The 17,642-nt window shown below is 40.6% G+C and overlaps 1 protein-coding gene across 3 annotated transcripts in view; it reads right to left on the bottom strand.

Annotated features, from left to right (window-relative positions):
• The window catches only part of VPS13A (vacuolar protein sorting 13 homolog A), a 489,236-nt gene that overhangs the window by 259,462 nt on the left and 212,132 nt on the right, over positions 1–17,642 (bottom strand). For all 3 annotated transcript variants that reach the window (XM_033927056.1, XM_033927035.1, XM_033927045.1), the window contains 4 exons: positions 13,936–14,074; positions 12,249–12,373; positions 6,869–7,062; positions 1,610–1,827 (listed from right to left, as the gene is read on the bottom strand). In XM_033927056.1, coding sequence (XP_033782947.1) covers positions 1,610–1,827; positions 6,869–7,062; positions 12,249–12,373; positions 13,936–14,074 — 676 coding nt within the window. The remainder of the gene's footprint in view (positions 1–1,609; positions 1,828–6,868; positions 7,063–12,248; positions 12,374–13,935; positions 14,075–17,642) is intronic.

Genomic DNA, 17,642 nt, shown 5'->3' with positions numbered 1-17,642 from the left:
CAAGAATACTATTTAAATTCTACTGTCTATTATTTAAATCCATAAATGGTGACAGCCCAGCCTACTTAACAACCGCCTAATCCAAACTACCACAACCAGATATAGGAGAACCCAGACACCATTCACATACCTTCCAATCAGAGGCATCAAATGGAAAAAACTGCACGATGGTCTTCTAGCCACACAGGTGGCAAAACTAGACCACCAACTCTCCAATCTACTTACTAATCGTGACCCCAGACTACAAAACTTTCAGAAAAGAAATAAAAACCCTGCTATTCAAGAAATTCATGAAGACTAACTAACACCGTATGAAACATTTCAATCCTCTGAAGCAACCCACTCTACTCTGCAACACCTCTGGATATATCCAGAAATCCTCTTCTGTAATCCGCCTTGAACCGCAAGGTAATGGCGGAATATAAATCACTAATGTAATGTAATGTAATTTCTTCCAGATTCAGAATAATTTGTCAAAGATCATCTGACTTAACACCCATTGAGGATTTTCTCTAATGTCCTCTCCTGTAAAAACTGAATCAAACGATTTATGTTTTTCTGTTATGGCCTTACCTTGCTTTAAAGCCTTTCATCCCCAGATTAATTGTTTGACTTCTTCATAGGCTTTTTGCCTTCGACATGCTTGAAAATGTTTATTATAATTACAATATTTGCCTTTTGGCTAGTTTCTTCCCTCAAACTAGCTTATTAATGTTTTACATTTGCTGGTGATCATATTTGTTTCTATTTTCCTCTTTAAGATCTGTTTATCTTCTAAAAATGAGTTTTTGCATCTAATAGCTTCAGAACTATGAATAGTTAAGCTTTGGAATGCATTGCCAGAGGTTGTGGTAAGAGAAGATAGCGTAGCTGGTTTTAAGAAGGGTTTGGACAATTTCCTGGAGGAAAAGTCCATAGTCTGTTATTGAGAAAGACACATGGAAAGCCACTGCTTGCCCTAGATTGGTAGTATGGAATGTTACTACTCTTTGGGTTTGGGCCAGGTACTAGTGACCTAGAATGGCCACCGTGAGAACATGCTACTGGCTTGATGGACCTTTGGCCTAACCCACTGGATGCTCCTCTCCAGGCCAGCAAAATAACTGTGCCATTGAAAAAAAAAAACTGATGCTAAATAGCCAAGCAATGTAAGTAAAGCTATCGCTTGGCTAGTTTGCATAGGGTATTACTAATTTGCATGGCCGGATTGGAAAATGGGCAAATCGAGGGGAAAAGCACACAGTGGGCCGTTTTGTGGTCAGTTAGCAGCGATCTGTGAAACAGGTTTAGGACGATCGCTGACTTTAGTGAATCTAGCTCTTTGATTGCTGTCCCCAGAAAGTAATTCACAGTTTTGCTTTCATTACTAGTACAAAACCAGTAGGAAAAATATACATATGTGGTGTTTTACCTCAAAGGTTTGGATAGCAAATCAAAAAATGTAGCAATATGCTTTTTATTTTTCAAACGCTTCTTCCTGAGCAAGCCTTGAGTTAAGCAACTTGATTAGGCAAGAGAAACAATGCTGTTGAGCATTTGCATGTACCATGAAAGCATTCATCTCAACTGAAAACTGTAAATTAAGAAAACATCTGAAAAATTAACTAACCTTGTTCCTTTATGGTGGCTGCTGTTTGCTTGCTCCTTAGCGCAGCAGAGCTTTGCTCATTTGCTTTTAGAAATACATCTGCAACAGTGAGTAGAAATTCCATGCTTGCGCACAGGTAGATATCGCGGACAGCTATATCGACTACAGTGCCATCTCTTCCTTGCTTGTAGCCAACCTCCACCATGAATTTTTCAGCTTCTTGTTTCATTTCCAGCATTCTATAGCAACCGCCCCCAAATGTTTTTATTTAAAAAAAAAAAGAGAAAGAAAATGAGTCAACTCTGAAAAAAGCCGATAAGTTAATGCTAAAAACTGTAGTTGTACAAAAAGCACAAGTCCTTCCTGCCTCCCCACATGTCCTGCAGTACTGTACAACAATTTGCCTCCATAAAATTGTTCAGCTTCTTCTGTAAAAAGTTCAGTAGGCATAGATACTAAGGGTTACTTTTACTAAGATGTACTAACCGATTTAGCACTTGCCCAATGCTAAGATGCCCATCCTTTGAGAATCTTAGCATTTAGCGCACACTAATTGGTTAGAACAGTGTTTTTCAACCTTTTTTGGGCAAAGGCACACTTGTTTCATGAAAAAAATCACGAGGCACACCACCATTAGAAAATGTTAAAAAATTTAACTCTCTGCCTATATTGACTATATATAAAGTAATTCTCTTGAATAGGAATCAAATAAACACAAAGAAAGTATTTTATAATTACTTTATTACGAAATAAAAATTATAAAATACTTTATTCAATGCGAAACCTGGGCCTGTTTGGCTGAACACAAAGCTGATATTCTGGCTGGAATCGAAGAAAGACACACACGTAGCTCTTCGTCAACAGCTCTCAGTCTCTCTCTGTATTTGGTTTTTATAGCATACAAAAATAGACAAATATACCCTCCATCCTTTTTATTAAACCACAATAGCAGTTTTTAACGCAGGGAGCTGCGCTGAATGTCCAGCGCTGCTCTTGACGCTCATAGGCTCCCTGCGCTAAAAACCACTATTGCGGTTTAGTAAAAGGTGACCATATTGTAAAATATAGACAGCAGATATAAATTCAGAACTGTGCATAGTAAGTGAAGGGAAGTTTTCATCTCTGGGAATTTACCCAGTTAACTATTAAGTTATTTGGGCAAATTCCTTTGAAAACTGTGGTAATACTGCCTCCACTTTGCTAAATTTAAAATAAAATCATTTTTCCTACCTTGTCTGGTGATTTCTGGTTGCACTTTCTTCTTCTGACTGTGCATCCAATCTTTCTTCCCTTCTATCAGCCTGTATGCTTTCTCTCCTCCACACCTCATTCCCTCCCCCAACTTTTTCTTCCTCTCTTCATGCCCCCTTTCTTTTTTTCTGTTTCTCTTCTTTCCTTCTGTCTCCCTGCCTGCCCCCTTTCTTTCTTTCTCCCTGCCGTTCCCCAAGCCACTGCCACTGCCGCTGCCATCGGGGAACAGGACCCACCAATGGATAACAGGCCCCAAAGCCGACGCCGACGCATGCTCTCCCTGACGTCAATTCTGCAATCAGAGAGGAAGTTCCGCCCAGCCAGGCAGCGATTGGCTGGCCCGAACTTCCTCTCCGACTGCAGAATTGACATCGGGGAGAAGAAGACTTGTCGGCTCGATAGATTAGATCGCCAAGACAAAGTGAGTCCTGGGTGATCGACTCACTTTGCCTTGGCGAGCTACTGGCGCCCCTGCCTCGGGTCCCCTGTCAGCTCCGGGCCCGGCGGCCCTGCGGCACACCAGGCAACATCTCGCGGCACACTAGTGTGCCGCGGAACAGCGGTTGAAAAACACTGGGTTAGAACACCTTAATAAAAGGACCCCTAAAACAGGTGTTCTGTTTTATTAATTCATTCATTCATTCATTCATTCAATTTTCTATACCGTTCTCCCAGGGAAGCTCAGAACGGTTTACATGCATTTATTCAGGTACTCAAGTATTTTTCCCTGTCTGTCCCGGTGGGCTCACAATCTATCTAATGTACCTGGGGCAATGGGGGATTAAGTGACTTGCCCAGGGTCACAAGGAGCAGCTTGGGTTTGAACCCACAACCTCAGGCTGTACTTTAGATGCTAGAACAGTATAAAAATGCGCTTTTTTCCTTTACAAAAAAACTTCACTACCCATCAATGTCACTGTGCAACACTGGGCATACTGCATATATAAATGTCAGCTTCAAATAAGCTGTATTAGATTTCTACCTTCATGTTATACACAGATCTTTGCGGCAGATAGTTTTATTCTAAGAGAAAGTGAATTCACACACAACAACGTTTTCCAATTTATCAAAGCAAAATTAAAAACAGCGATGACCATGAAATGAAGAGGTGATGTGACCAAGAAATTAATTCCAATATTATCTATATAATACACCTGGCATGGCTGTGTTTCTGAATGTATGCATGTACAGCCTTCATCAGGCTGTGACCAAGTCATATACTCTTATATAAAACAGTAGATCACTATCAATGTGAAGCTTTTGGCAATCATAAAGTCACAGACTCCTGACTCATTCTGCACATGCAGAAACATGGCAATGTTTTACCCCAGAAGTATATATTAAAGTACTGGAGAGTAGTGCTGTCCGTTTAAGGAAAAAAAAATTTTGATTCGATTTTCCTGCCCAATTGGGTGGGTTTTTTGTTTTGTTTTTCAAAACATCCTGGTGGGTTTATTTTATAGCCTCTTTACCCCCTTTGCTTTCTCCTAACCACACTGGCGCTGTGGTGTAAACAAAATAAACAAACAAAAAAGACTTTTCCTCTCTCTGTTAAATCCTAGCTCACGTTTGCGGTCTAACAACCTAATGTATTGGATGAATACACGTTTCAAATCTGACATATTGTAATCACAAGCACAGAACCAGAGTGGAATTGTCCCAATCAGAATGGTGCGCACCAAAGAACATGTCCTTCAACTCATCTGATAAATTCAAATGCCTTTATTCATTCAAAGTCTCATAAATTCATCCAATGACTCAATGACCCGACATGCAAATGTTTTGGCCTAACCGGCCTGCCTCAGGAGTCTTGTGAGTCTTCGACGGGTGTATTAGAAAAACTGTACAATATATAAAGATACACGAACCCTCTAAACACGGCTGCTAAATTTGATGTTGTAAAGCAGTGAATGTCACTACGACCGTGCTACAACCGCTTGAAATGCAAGAGTCTTATCCAAAAAAAGTCTTGTATCTGCAAACAGTAATTTTTGGATATGTGAATAAATGTAAATTTCTAGTTTTCCTTGTTGGGAGTAGTATTGCCATTCACAATTCATCAAGCATTTGAGTCCCAGATCATGTCCTTCAGGATAAACCTCTCCACAGTCTACAGGTTCAACCTCTTCCAGTACATTAGGATTTCCCTTTGAACAAATGGACAAACAATCCTCTGGTTTGTCTCCTTCTGGATAGTTTACCTCCTGCTTCAAATGATATCTGGACTAACCTAACCTCTCTAGTAGGCTAGATCTTGGGACAGGAATAGACCTGCTTCCTAGCTTCCATCCATTGAAATGGTTTGTGCAGCTGTCAACTGTTTTTCAAACCAATGGAGTAGTGCATCTTTGATAATTTTAAATGTTGAATGATATCTTAAGTCATAAAAATTTTAAAAAGGAAAAAAAGTAATAATAATTAAGATATTAAGAATAAATATAGATTTCAGGTTTTTTGGCCAATGACTGGAGCATGGAGCAGAAAAAACTACGCTGATCTCTCAGTCTCCAATACTGAGGCCTTTTCCTGAATAGAGAGAGGTTATTATATGCAATAGAACATTGCAGATGCATCTCCTATATTGAGTGGAATATTGTATATCACGTTATATTGATTATTTAGGCCACTCAGGGTGATAATACTTTAAGTTTAGATATTAGCATCATATTTGCCTTGATCTCAATTTCATTTAATTCCAGCATTATTTATTTGCTGTCTCCCTCCAAAGAAAGTGCTAGTACTTGAAAGAATTAAGAACATGCAATATACTATAGCTTGTATAAAGTAAGGTTCAAAACTATTTTCTTCGATATTTGCATATCAAACTGCCAGGAGGTAGAATTATTTACCAGTCACTCTGAAATGAGTTAGCGGATTACGGGAAATTTTGTAAGCATGCGAAGTCCATTCCTCTTTTATTATTCGATGTCGAATGTATGCTCAGCTTATGCTGTAAACCACTATAAACTCTTTTGAGGCTATGGTGGGAAATATGTCATATCATTAAGAACTGTCAGGAATAACAAAGGGACATATACAGTCCCGATGGATGATAAATTGCACCCATTATCTTGTATACTCAGAATATTAGAAAGCCAAGAGAAAGAATGTCTTTGATATGAAACAATATCCTACAGCAATCAAGTCTCTTTGGCTGGCAGCTGGAATACTTTATTTCCTCAGTAATATATGAGCAGACTAGATGGGACAAATTAACTCTATCTGACATGGCATATGGTAAAACAATATTACACTGGAAGACAGCACCTTCCGTGGAAACAACTGCTCATGATCTAAGGCAGTGAATCGCAAACTGTGTGCCGTGAGTCACCGGTGAGGAGTGTCGCCGGCACTGGCTGACTGCCTATATGATGTACCTCTTGGGGAGTGAGGCATGTACTGTAGAAATCTGGCACTTCTCCTCCTCCCCGGCACCTCTATTGCTCTCCGCAACTCTCCTGTTGACAACCCCCCACCCCGGCTGAAGTCCTCATCTGCAGGGTCTTTATGTATGTGATGACGTCACGTGCATCATGCTGACGTCTGTGTACTTCCAGGTGCCTTCGAGCCTCGGCCACCTGTTGAGTGTGCCGCGGCTGGAAATAGTTTGCGAGACACTGATCTAAGAGATCTGAAGTAGAATTACATTCTTGACAAGTAATTGGTACTTCATGGGGTATTAATATTATTATAAAACAAATGTATTAATAAAATATATTTTACACAAACCACTTAAATTTCACTATAGAATGTTGCCTTTGTAATCAGTTCCTAAGCATCAGCCTATTTCCACCTTTCTTTCTGACTGATCACAGCAGTCAGTGGCTCAGTGGTTGATGAATGATCATGCTACATGAAACCCAATTTAACTCACTCATCTTTGTTTCACCCTTCTTTCAACAGTCTGAGGCCAAGTAAAATGATAGAACTGCTATTGAAAGCAGTCAAAATGCAGCCGAAACAGTTTGACAAGGCAACCCATTTTAAAAATACATAATGCTGCACTAATATTGTAACATGTGCAAACACCTTGGCGTAGCCTTCTGGATGGATTCCCGTTTGTCATCCAAAGTGCAGTTTGTCAGCTTCACCGAGGCATTCATCGACCCATCAGATGACATTACAACAGCAGTTGAAATCACGCCTAATTTAAATTCTGCAAGTCTCAGGTGAGATGATCTTTGATCAATTCTTTCATCTGTTCTTCCCTCAAATAAGCCAGCCTGCCAAAACAGAAGATAATATGCACTTAACAAAATGGGAGGAAAAAAAAAAATTGACTTATCTGATTGCAAGAATCACATGGAAAATACAACAGAAAACTGAGCAGTAATAAACTTTAGTTATTTTAGAGATGGGAACCAGAACTAAAGGGGCTATAAAGAAATCATTGTGGTAGAGCAGTAGCTCTATTGCAAAATTACCAATTCTAAAATAACATGGCCTGCTGTAAACAAAAAGCGTACAAATTACTACTGTATTAAAATTGCAGCAGTTAATTCACAGCTCATTGCTAAATGTCACTCTTCCTCTCAGTGCATGAGTGGTGAATGACTCAGGAAAGAAATCAAAACTCATCTCTTCAAAAAACACTTCCCATCATCATAACCTCACAAAAGTATTAGAAAATGCTCTCACGACCACCTCCATCACCACCACCAGCAACACCCTGAATTCGGACAGTATTATCTCTATTCGTCTAAACAACCTATCACTATCTACTACCTGCTATCAATTTCTCCTGGAAAAGTCCAGACTAACAATTGTAACTGGACACACTCTTGATTACATGTACTGCAATGCTACTGGAAATGTCCAGTCCTCTAACTTGTAATCCGCTTAGAACCGCAAGGCACAAGCGGAATAGAAATCACTAATGTAATGTAATGTAATGTAATGTAAAAAAATGGCGACATTTGAGAAAAAAAAAAAAAACCCTGAGAAAATTAAAGAGAGTCATGGGATACAAGGCAATGCTCATTTGTAGATTAGGAATTGTTAATTGGACAGAAAACAGAGGGTAGGGTTAAATGGCCATTTTTCTCAATGGAGAAGAGGTAAATAGTAGAGTGCCACAGGGATCTGTTCTGGGACTGGTACTATTTAACTTATTTATAAATGATCTGGAAATTGGAACAACGAGCGAGGTGATTAAATTTGCAGATGACACTAAACTGTTCAAATTTGTTAAAACGCATTGTGAAACATTGCAGGCAGACCTTAGGAAACTGGAAGATTGGGCGTCCAAATGGCAGAAAAAATTTAATGTGGACAAATACAAAGTGCTGCACTATGGGAAGAATAACCCAAGTCATAGTTACCAGATGCTAGGGTCCACCTTGTGGGTTAGCACCCAAGAAAAAGATCAAGGTATCATCAATACATTGAAAACTTCCGCCCAATTTGTGGTACGGCAAAAAAAGCAAACAAGATGTTGAGAATTATTAGAAAAGGGAAGGTAGCTATTGCCCAATGAATGCTAGGCTGAATAGAAAGATGCATAACCAGCAGAAGAGAGGAGTTGTTGACACCCCTGTATAAGTCTTTGGTGTAGTACTATGTCCAGTTTTGGCGCTGTGAACGCCTTTCAGCGCTATAGAAATAATAAATAGTAGTAGTAGTAGGCTGTACCTCTAAGAATGTAAAAAGATCAGAGTTGATTCAGAGAAGGTAACAAAAATGGTATGGGGTTTGTGCCATAAGACATATAAGAAGAGACTGGAGGACTTCAATATGTATACGCTAGAGAAAAGGAGAGGTGAAATGATATAGACATTTAAGAATTTGAAAAGGTATTAATATTCAAACAAACCTCTTCCAGAGACATAGAGTGGTAGAACTAGAGGACACAAGGAGAAATTAGGTTCTTACCTGCTAATTTACTTTCTTTTAGCTTCTCCAGACCGGTAGAGGTTAATCTTTATGTGTGGGTATATATCCCAATCATGACCAGCAGGTGGAGACATAGTTTTGAAAACAAAACTATGGGATAGTACATAAGAGATACTTTCCCCTATTCCTCAGTCTGCTGAATAGCCAAGCAGAACTAAGAACTGGAAACAAACAAACAATACTCCGAACAGGAGTAATAACTAACATACCCAAATACTATTGGAAAATGCAGAACAGAGATACCAGCAAGAAAATGTCCCCATAGCTTGCCAGCTAAGCCAGCCGAGCCACAGCTGCTGTTTTTCAATTCTCCCCGGCTCTAGAAAAATACTAGAACCCGCAGAAAAAAAACAAAAACTGCCCGCGCAACAGCCACAACAACAGACAGGGTGGGGACCTCTACCGTCTGGAGAAGCTAAAAGAAAGTAAATTAGCAGGTAAGAACCTAATTTCTCCTTCTTTAGCACTCTCCAGACCAGTAGAGGTTAATATTTACGAGTAGGATGTACCAAAACAGTCCCCATTACAAGTGGGACCCCTGAAGGGCTGACACCAGAACACATTCACCGAACACAGCGTCCCGACGCATCTGAACGTCTACCCGGTAGTGTCTGACAAAGGAATGCAAGGAAGACCAAACCGAAGCCTTACAAATGTCCACTGGAGGCACAAGCGAAGACTCAGCCCAAGAAGCCGCATGACCCCGAGTGGAATGAAACTTGAGAAATTCCGTAACAGGCTTCTGCCTCAGAAGATATGTGGAAACAATAGTCTCCTTGATCCAGCACGCAATAGAAGCCTTAGAAGCGCCATCCCCCTTATGAGGACCCGCTAGAAGGACAAAGAGATGATCTGATTTCCTGATTTCCTGGGTCCTCTGCACATAAGAGTGAAGAACCCAACTGACATCTAACTTGCGCAACTGCTTCTGCTCAGAAGAGCCCTCCCGAATACCCAACACCGGGAGGACTATTGTCTGATTGACATAAATAGGAGAAAATACCTTTGGAAGAAAGGAAGGAACAGGCCTCAAGACAACCCACTCCCTAGAAAACTCCAAGAAGGGAGCCCTACAAGAGAAAGCCTGCATCTCAGAAAACACATCTAGCAGAAGTAATGGCCACCAATAAGACCGCTTTAAGAGTTAGGTCCTTCAAAGAACAGGCGCCCCACGGTTCAAAGGGAGGGTGCACTAGCACTGAAAGAACCAGATTCAGATCCCAAGATGGAACAGAGAGTCATACAGGAGGCTCTAACCACTGCACCACACTTTTGCAAAGGCAGTCCCAGGTTAATTAAAAATCAAAAAGAAAAATAGCTAGGTAGACCTCTCTATGGATATTAGTCTGCTCCAAAAAGAAGTCTTAAGATTCATCTGCAATCTAAAGCATGCAATGTACGTTCACATTTGTGCGCATGAGGCTGAATGAAAAATGTTGGCAGGTTGATTTGACCAAGGTGGAAATTAGACACTACCTTAGAAAGGAGCTTTATATGAGTGCTCATAAAACTTTCCTACTGTTGAAAGCCAGTATAAGATGGATCAGTCTCTAAGGCAGGGGTTTTCAAACTAGCACTCAAAACATGTAGACAGGTTTTCAGGTTATCCAGTAAATATACACGAGTTACATTTGAAAGGAGAGTGTCTGCAAATTTAACTCATGCATAGTCGTGGGTATTCTGAAATTCTAACTGTCTACGTGTATCCTGAGGAGATTACATTAGCTGGGTCAGAATAATATTAAGGTCCCAGGAAACATCAGGTAGCTTAATCGGAAGAAGCAAGAGAAGCAACCTCACATAATGCAAACAACTAGAAGCTGTACAGAGATGGGTTTAGCCTTCCACATTGTGGCTATATTATTTTTCAAAAATGACCCAGACAGATGTATAAGTTACTCAACCAATAGTTGTATGGGACAGGAAAAAGGGACTGGGGACTTTCTCAAACTGTTTCCATTTAAAATCATTAGATCTCTTAGTGGAGTCTTTCTAGAAGACAGAAAGACCTGCGATATGCTATCACACAAGATTTAGGGCAACTAAAAAGGTCATCATCTAATTAGTAAGGGAAAATGACTTGTGATACAACAGCATACTTTTGGCCTGTGATTACTTTGGGGAATACACCAAGTTTTATGGGATTTCTTATGAAAAGTTCCATAAGAGCTGCCACACTTGCCCTGACCCTGATCCAGCCCTTCAAGAGAGTCTCTGCCATTATGAGACTTGGAGGATACATATATGGAGATCTTTTCCTCTCCCCCATATAGGACTACAACACCTGAGGCTAGTTGGCCATTGATGCAAAATGGAACAAACCTGCTTTTGTTATTGGAAATTGGGCCCATATAGGCTGTGAACTAGGCATTGCAGAAGCCTCTCCCTAGGTATCCAAGGCTTTACCTTTGGTCTCACATCTGTTTTTCTTATCTGGCATGTCCATGATTGCACTGTTTTGTCTCAGAATCCACTTGCCAGAGCCTGAGACCTTCCCCATTATCAGTTAGTAAGAGAGGGAGAGAGAAGAAAAACATTCCTTTTTCTGTGTACTTGCAAGTTATCCTGGCCAGGTTCTGTGTACATGTACTTATTTTGATAGGTTGCTCTATCCAGGCTCTGTCCCACCTGGACTAGGCAGAGAGAGAGAGAGTACAATTGTAGCTATGCAGTGGGGTTTTTGGTTTTTTGTTTTTTTTAAGAAGCTATTTTTCTGGAACTTTCTTCTTGGGTTCTCTCTTTGACTTGGCTTCCTATTTTGCTCTGTGAGGATCTAGCTGCAAGCTCCTGCAGTCCAGACCCTTCAAGCCCCCTCCCCATGCAGGACAGTGGCACTGAATATACAAAAATATTTAAATGTTGCTGCCAGTATTAAAAAAAATAAAATAAAAACAAAACAGCAGCAAAACAAAAATAGTCAACCATGGCATTTGACTATTGATCCTTCCTAGTCCACCAGAAACTGCAATATTTTTTTTAAAAAAGAAGCCTATCTTACAGTAATGATGTCATTAGTGTACGGACAAACAGGAATGTAGAATGAGTTAAAGTGCCTTCATCCATTAACTCAATTCAGGATGCAATATTTATTTCAAAACCTTGCTGAAGGGAGAAAATTTGTGATACTGATTACAGCGAATGGTTCATATTATGGTTAAGTGGTTCACCATATGGTTAAGTGGTTCATATCTAAAACGCAAGTTGAAAGTTGTCAGTATAGTAAGTAGCAGTAGGTTCAGAACACAGTTGCCAATCTACAAGGTCAAAAGAGAAAGTCACTGATTCACAGAGTAAAGCTTCATTATGACTAAATACTTCCAGATCTTAAGCTATTAGTGTAGGGTCTCTAAAAAGCATCTTTTTTATGGATTGTTTAAAAGTATTACGAGCTTCAAAAAGTTTAATTTTGCTAATACCAACAGAGATACTAGAATTCTATACTGCATAATTGAACAGACATTGTATATACCATCACCCAGAAGGTATAGTAAACCCAAAATCATGGATCCATGCTTACCTGGCTTTTATGTGGGCTATATAAATTTAAAGTGAGGGAATCAAACCGAAAGTCCAATTTTAGCGTTGTCTTAACTTTAACGGATGCATATGTTTCCACTACAGCAGCTGTCACAACAGTTGTTCCTGCAGAAAATATATATATTTTTTTAAAAAAGCGTTTTGAATTTGAAACATCCAAACTTAAGAGGTGTATTTACTAAAGGTATTTTCTTATTTTGTCTCTAAGGACCATAAAAAAATTATTTCATCAGCTACTCACTCATATACAGTGGTACCTCGGTTTACGAGTGCACTGGTTTGCGAGTGTTTTGTAAGATGAGCAAAACATTTGCAAAATCGGTGTCTCGGAAACCGAGCATGGCTCGATTTACGAGCGCCCCCCGCATCCGGCACCCTCCCCTCCGTGATCCGGCACCCCCCCCCCCGCCACGATCTGGCACCCCCCCGACGCTTCTTACACTTATCTGGGCACCGGCATGTCCTGTGCTTGGTGCCGGTGCCCGAAGATCGGCCTCCTCTTCTGTTAGGCCTTGAGCATCTGAGCATGCTCAAGGCCTGCGAGTTCACGTGAACAATCACCCCTAAGTCCTTCTCTTCTTTCATAAACAGAAGTATTTCTTCCTCTATAGTATACTGATTTTTGCAGCCCAAGTGCATGACCCTGTATTTTTTTAACATTAAATCTTATTTGCCAATTTCTAGACCTACATACTTCAGAACTTTCATATGCCACTAAGCACAAAAGGTGGGCAAATGCATATGGAAAAAATTTGAGAAGATATTTTAATCACTTATCACTGTAAATAGTATTTGGCTAACACAATTTCTTCCATAAATTGGACCACAAATTAGTAGGTTTAAGGATTTTGGTGAGACTCCACATACAAAATTAACAATCCTATGAAAAGACATTAAAGGCCAGCCTTGGTCAAGTTTCACTACCAAAGTATCCATTTCGGGACACACTTTCTGAATACAAGAAGTCTTCAATTCTATTGAAAGCCGATAGCCACCTTGGGGAGATCACTCGACATATGTTTTCTCAAAAATGGTTATCAGCTTTCTCTGCAATTTAGACTTATTTTCAGAAGTGTGCCCCCTCCAACACAAGTATATTGGTTGATAACACACCAGACCTTGATTAAGGCTTAAAAATAAAAGGAACTGTTTAGAATAGTTAAAACAAATCTGCAACTTTTCAATAAAGATTCTATTTAATGGCATAACATTATAGATCAAGTAAAATATTTTTCAATTCATAAGGTATATATTTTTTCTAACGTTTTTACAGCTATATTCCATTTTCACAGAAACTGCCATATTTTCTTTAAGTTAGCCAATCTAACCCCCTCTTCTACAAAGCCCCAAAGCCCTTTATATCTCAATAGGCTTCGGGGCCGTTACCACGCGGCTTTGTAGAAGAGGGGGTAAGTTTTTAACTATGGTTTAGGCATCTTTGCTCTATCAAAAGTATAGCTCAGTTAAATAAATAATTTAGGAAATAGAACAAGATTGGACACATTTATGTTTAAGACTTTACAAATGTTCTGTGCTAGGGATAATGTTATTCTCCAAGAAAGGAATTTCCAAATGGTTTAAAGCAGTTACTTTGATGAGCTAGAAATTTCATTCTAAGAAAGTGATACTGGGTTGTTACTGTATATGTATAAAATTCAAGAATATACCTCCAGAATGGGAAGTACTATTGTCATCCTTGCTTGAACTACTTGCTTCCTTCGGTTCAGAAGTAGGAGCAGAACCCTCCCCTATGTTCTCATTAAGTGTTCTCAGAATAGTAGTCAGGTCTTCTTGCCTGAGAATAACCTTTATTAAAAAGAAAATAAGAGGATATTGAAAGAAAAAGACATTTTGAGTTAGATGTTCGATCAGTTTTATAACTTCTAGATAAATGAAGCTAAGTTGCTTACTCCTGCGACAGGTGCTCCCTGTAGAGAGTAAAATTCATCAGGAAAAACAGGTGGATAACGTTATCAAATGGTACCAGAGTGGAACAGATTCTCCTAGAGCTCAGAAAGTAGTATAAAGTTTTGAGCATGTAGAACCCTTCCCATACACATTCTCCTCCGTTCCCTCAGTTAATTGTATAATAGAGAATGACACATGGACAGGTACCTGTGGACAACCGCAGGACAGGGAGAGGTACTCGTGGATAACTACAGGGAAGGGACAGAGACAGAGCCTGCAAAGACAGGGACAATCTCTAAAAACCTGAGACTAGTATGTAAAAACTTAATGCATCTTAGACAAAAACAACTGTTTTAAATGTTTTAAAAAACCTGTAGAAGCTGGTTTTGTTTTTTAAATAACATCATTCGTGTCATCTACCTTTGATATGGCAATAAGAGTTATCTGCTGATCAGATTCCTACCGTCTACAACATCCTGCCATCATGTGCCCAGCTGCTCAACCATCTTATTGTTACTGCGACAAGATTCATTCTTCATTGCTGGCATCATGGAACATTTCCAATATTTAATAGACATTTTCTTTCCTGTTCATCCACTACATAGTTTAATTTCTTTTCTACACCCATGTCAAAGAGAATCCAATTAAGTTCACTGAAAATTATAAACACCAGACAGCAGTTTATATTTTCAGTAACAGCACCACAGACCTGGAATGCTCTTCCAATTTTTTTACGAAACGAGCAAGACTTGGTAAAATTTAAAATTAATTTAAAAACATTTCTTTTTAATGATGCTTTTAATACTTAATTTAATTATTTCTTAAAGTCAGTAATTTTAATAGTTTACACCTTACTACTTAAATGTTTTCCCTATTGTGTTTTTCCTTTGTTTTGCTTTCACTTAACAAATGTATTTCAATACCCTTCTTACCTTATGTAATGTAAATATGTATTTCCCAACGTAATTATTTATAGTTTGTACTGTTTGTTTTTTATTGACTATCTTTTTAATATGTACATCGCTTTGAATTTGATTAAGCGATTAATTAAGAAAAATAATAAACTTGAAACTTGATGTAAAAGCACAGGCAATTGAATCTTTGGTAAGGTTGTACCAAAACCAGATCAAAATGGAAGATTCTATTTGTGATTTATAAAGAGTCGTACAGAATATTGTACCTTTATATACTTTAATAAAAAGATTTAAATATCAAATCATAAGTGTTTGAGGCTTGTGCAAATGGACAGAATGGTGGGGCGAGGACACAGCCTGTGGATATGGGGACAAATGTCCCCCATGTCATTCTCTATTGTATAGCTCCCAAGAGTAATACAGTTCTTGAAGAGATGGGAGAGACTGAGTGCCTAATTAATCCTGCTGTTTCAGGTATGCAATTTTACTTCATCTGTCAACAAAGAGAATATAATCAGATACGTATGTGAATTACTTCCAAACTCAGGCTAGTTATTTTTAGAAATAACATCTCTGTTAAGAAGTAACCCAAATAGATGATAGTTTGACAGTTGAATAATGCCTATGGAATAACCTGACTGATATTGACCCAAATAGTAGCATGATGCGACTGTTTGAGGCACAGACCTAATAGCTAATGTTTTTTAGGGAAGTACATTTCAAAGAGAACTATGGTAGCCACATTGCCTCTGATCTGACAAGATAGCACAGTTACTTACCGTAACAGGTGTTATCCAGGGACAGCAGGCAGATATTCTTTACGCATGGGTGACGTCACCGACGGAGCCCACGGTACGGACCTTTTTACTAGAAAGTTCTAGTTGGCCGCACCGCGCGTGCGCGAGTGCCTTCCCGCCCGACGGAGGAGTGCGTGGTCCCCAGTTAGTATAAGCCAGCTAAGAAGCCAACCCGGGGAGGAGGGTGGGACGTAAGAATATCTGCCTGCTGTCCCTGGATAACACCTGTTACGGTAAGTAACTGTGCTTTATCCCAGGACAAGCAGGCAGCATATTCTTTACGCATGGGTGACCTCCAAGCTAACAAAGAGGGAGGGGGGATGGTTGGCCATTAGGAAAATAAATTCTGAAGTACAGATCGGCCGAAGTGCCCATCCCGTCTGGAGAACGCATCCAGACAGTAGTGAGTAGTGAATGTGTGAACTGAGGACCAGGTGGCCGCCTTGCAGATTTCCTCAATGGGTGTGGAACGGAGGAAAGCAACAGAAGCGGCCATAGCTCTTACCCTGTGGGCCGTGACAGCACCGTCTAGTGACAGACCGGCCCGAGCGTAACAGAACGCGATGCAAGCTGCAAGCCAGTTGGATAGCGTCCGTTTAGAGACCGGTCGACCCAAACGATTCGGGTCGAAGGTCAGGAAGAGCTGAGGGGACAAGCGGTGAGCCCTTGTACGATCGAGATAGTAAGCCAGGGCACGCTTGCAGTCAAGACTGTGCAATGCCTGTTCTCCGGGATGTGAATGAGGCTTCGGGAAGAACACAGGCAAAACAATGGACTGGTTGAGGTGAAAGGCTGAGACCACCTTTGGAAGGAACTTTGGATGGGTGCGCAGAACCACCTTGTCATGGTGAAAGATAGTGAACGGTGGATCGGCAACCAGTGCATGAAGCTCACTAACCCTCCTGGCAGAGGTGATGGCAATGAGGAAAAGAACCTTCCATGTCAGAAATTTGAGCGAAGTTGTGGCAAGTGGCTCAAAGGGAGGTTTCATGAGGGCAGACAAAACCACATTCAGGTCCCAGACGACCGGAGGAGGTTTCAGAGGTGGTTTGATGTTGAAGAGGCCCCTCATGAATCGGGAAACCAGAGGGTGAGCCGTGAGAGGTTTTCCTAGGACAGGCTCATGGAATGCCGTGATGGCACTGAGATGGACTCTGATTGAGGTAGACTTGAGGCCTGCGTTGGACAGGGAGAGTAAGTAGTCAAGAACAGTTTCCACCGCTAAGGAGGTGGGGTTGTGATGATGACGGAGGCACCAAGAGGAGAACCTGGTCCACTTCTGATGGTAACATTGGAGGGTGGCCGGCTTCCTGGAGGCGTCCAAAATGAGACGGACCGGCTGAGACAGATTTCCTGAAGAGGTTAGCCCGAGAGAAACCAAGCTGTCAGGTGGAGGGAAGACAGATTGGGATGTAGTAGAGACTGATGTTGCTGTGTAAGTAGAGTAGGAAACACAGGTAGAGGAATGGGCTCCCTGGAGCTGAGTTGAAGTAGAAGGGAGAACCAGTGTTGACGAGGCCACCGGGGAGCTATGAGGATCATGGTGGCTCCGTCCCTGCGGAGTTTGGATAAAGTTCGCAACATCAGAGGTAGAGGAGGAAAGGCATAGAGGAACCGATCCGTCCAATCGAGCAGGAATGCATCCGGGGCCAGACGGTGAGGAGAGAAGAGTCTGGAGCAGAACTGGGGCAGCTGATGGTTGTGAGGAGCTGCGAATAGGTCCACCTGCGGAGTGCCCCAGCGAGCAAAGATGGA

This window comes from Geotrypetes seraphini, chromosome 1, assembly GCF_902459505.1.
Source record: "Geotrypetes seraphini chromosome 1, aGeoSer1.1, whole genome shotgun sequence".
NCBI lineage: Eukaryota > Metazoa > Chordata > Amphibia > Gymnophiona > Dermophiidae > Geotrypetes > Geotrypetes seraphini.
Note: the sequence above shows the minus strand (reverse complement) of the source record. Positions and strands in the feature narration are given on the sequence as shown.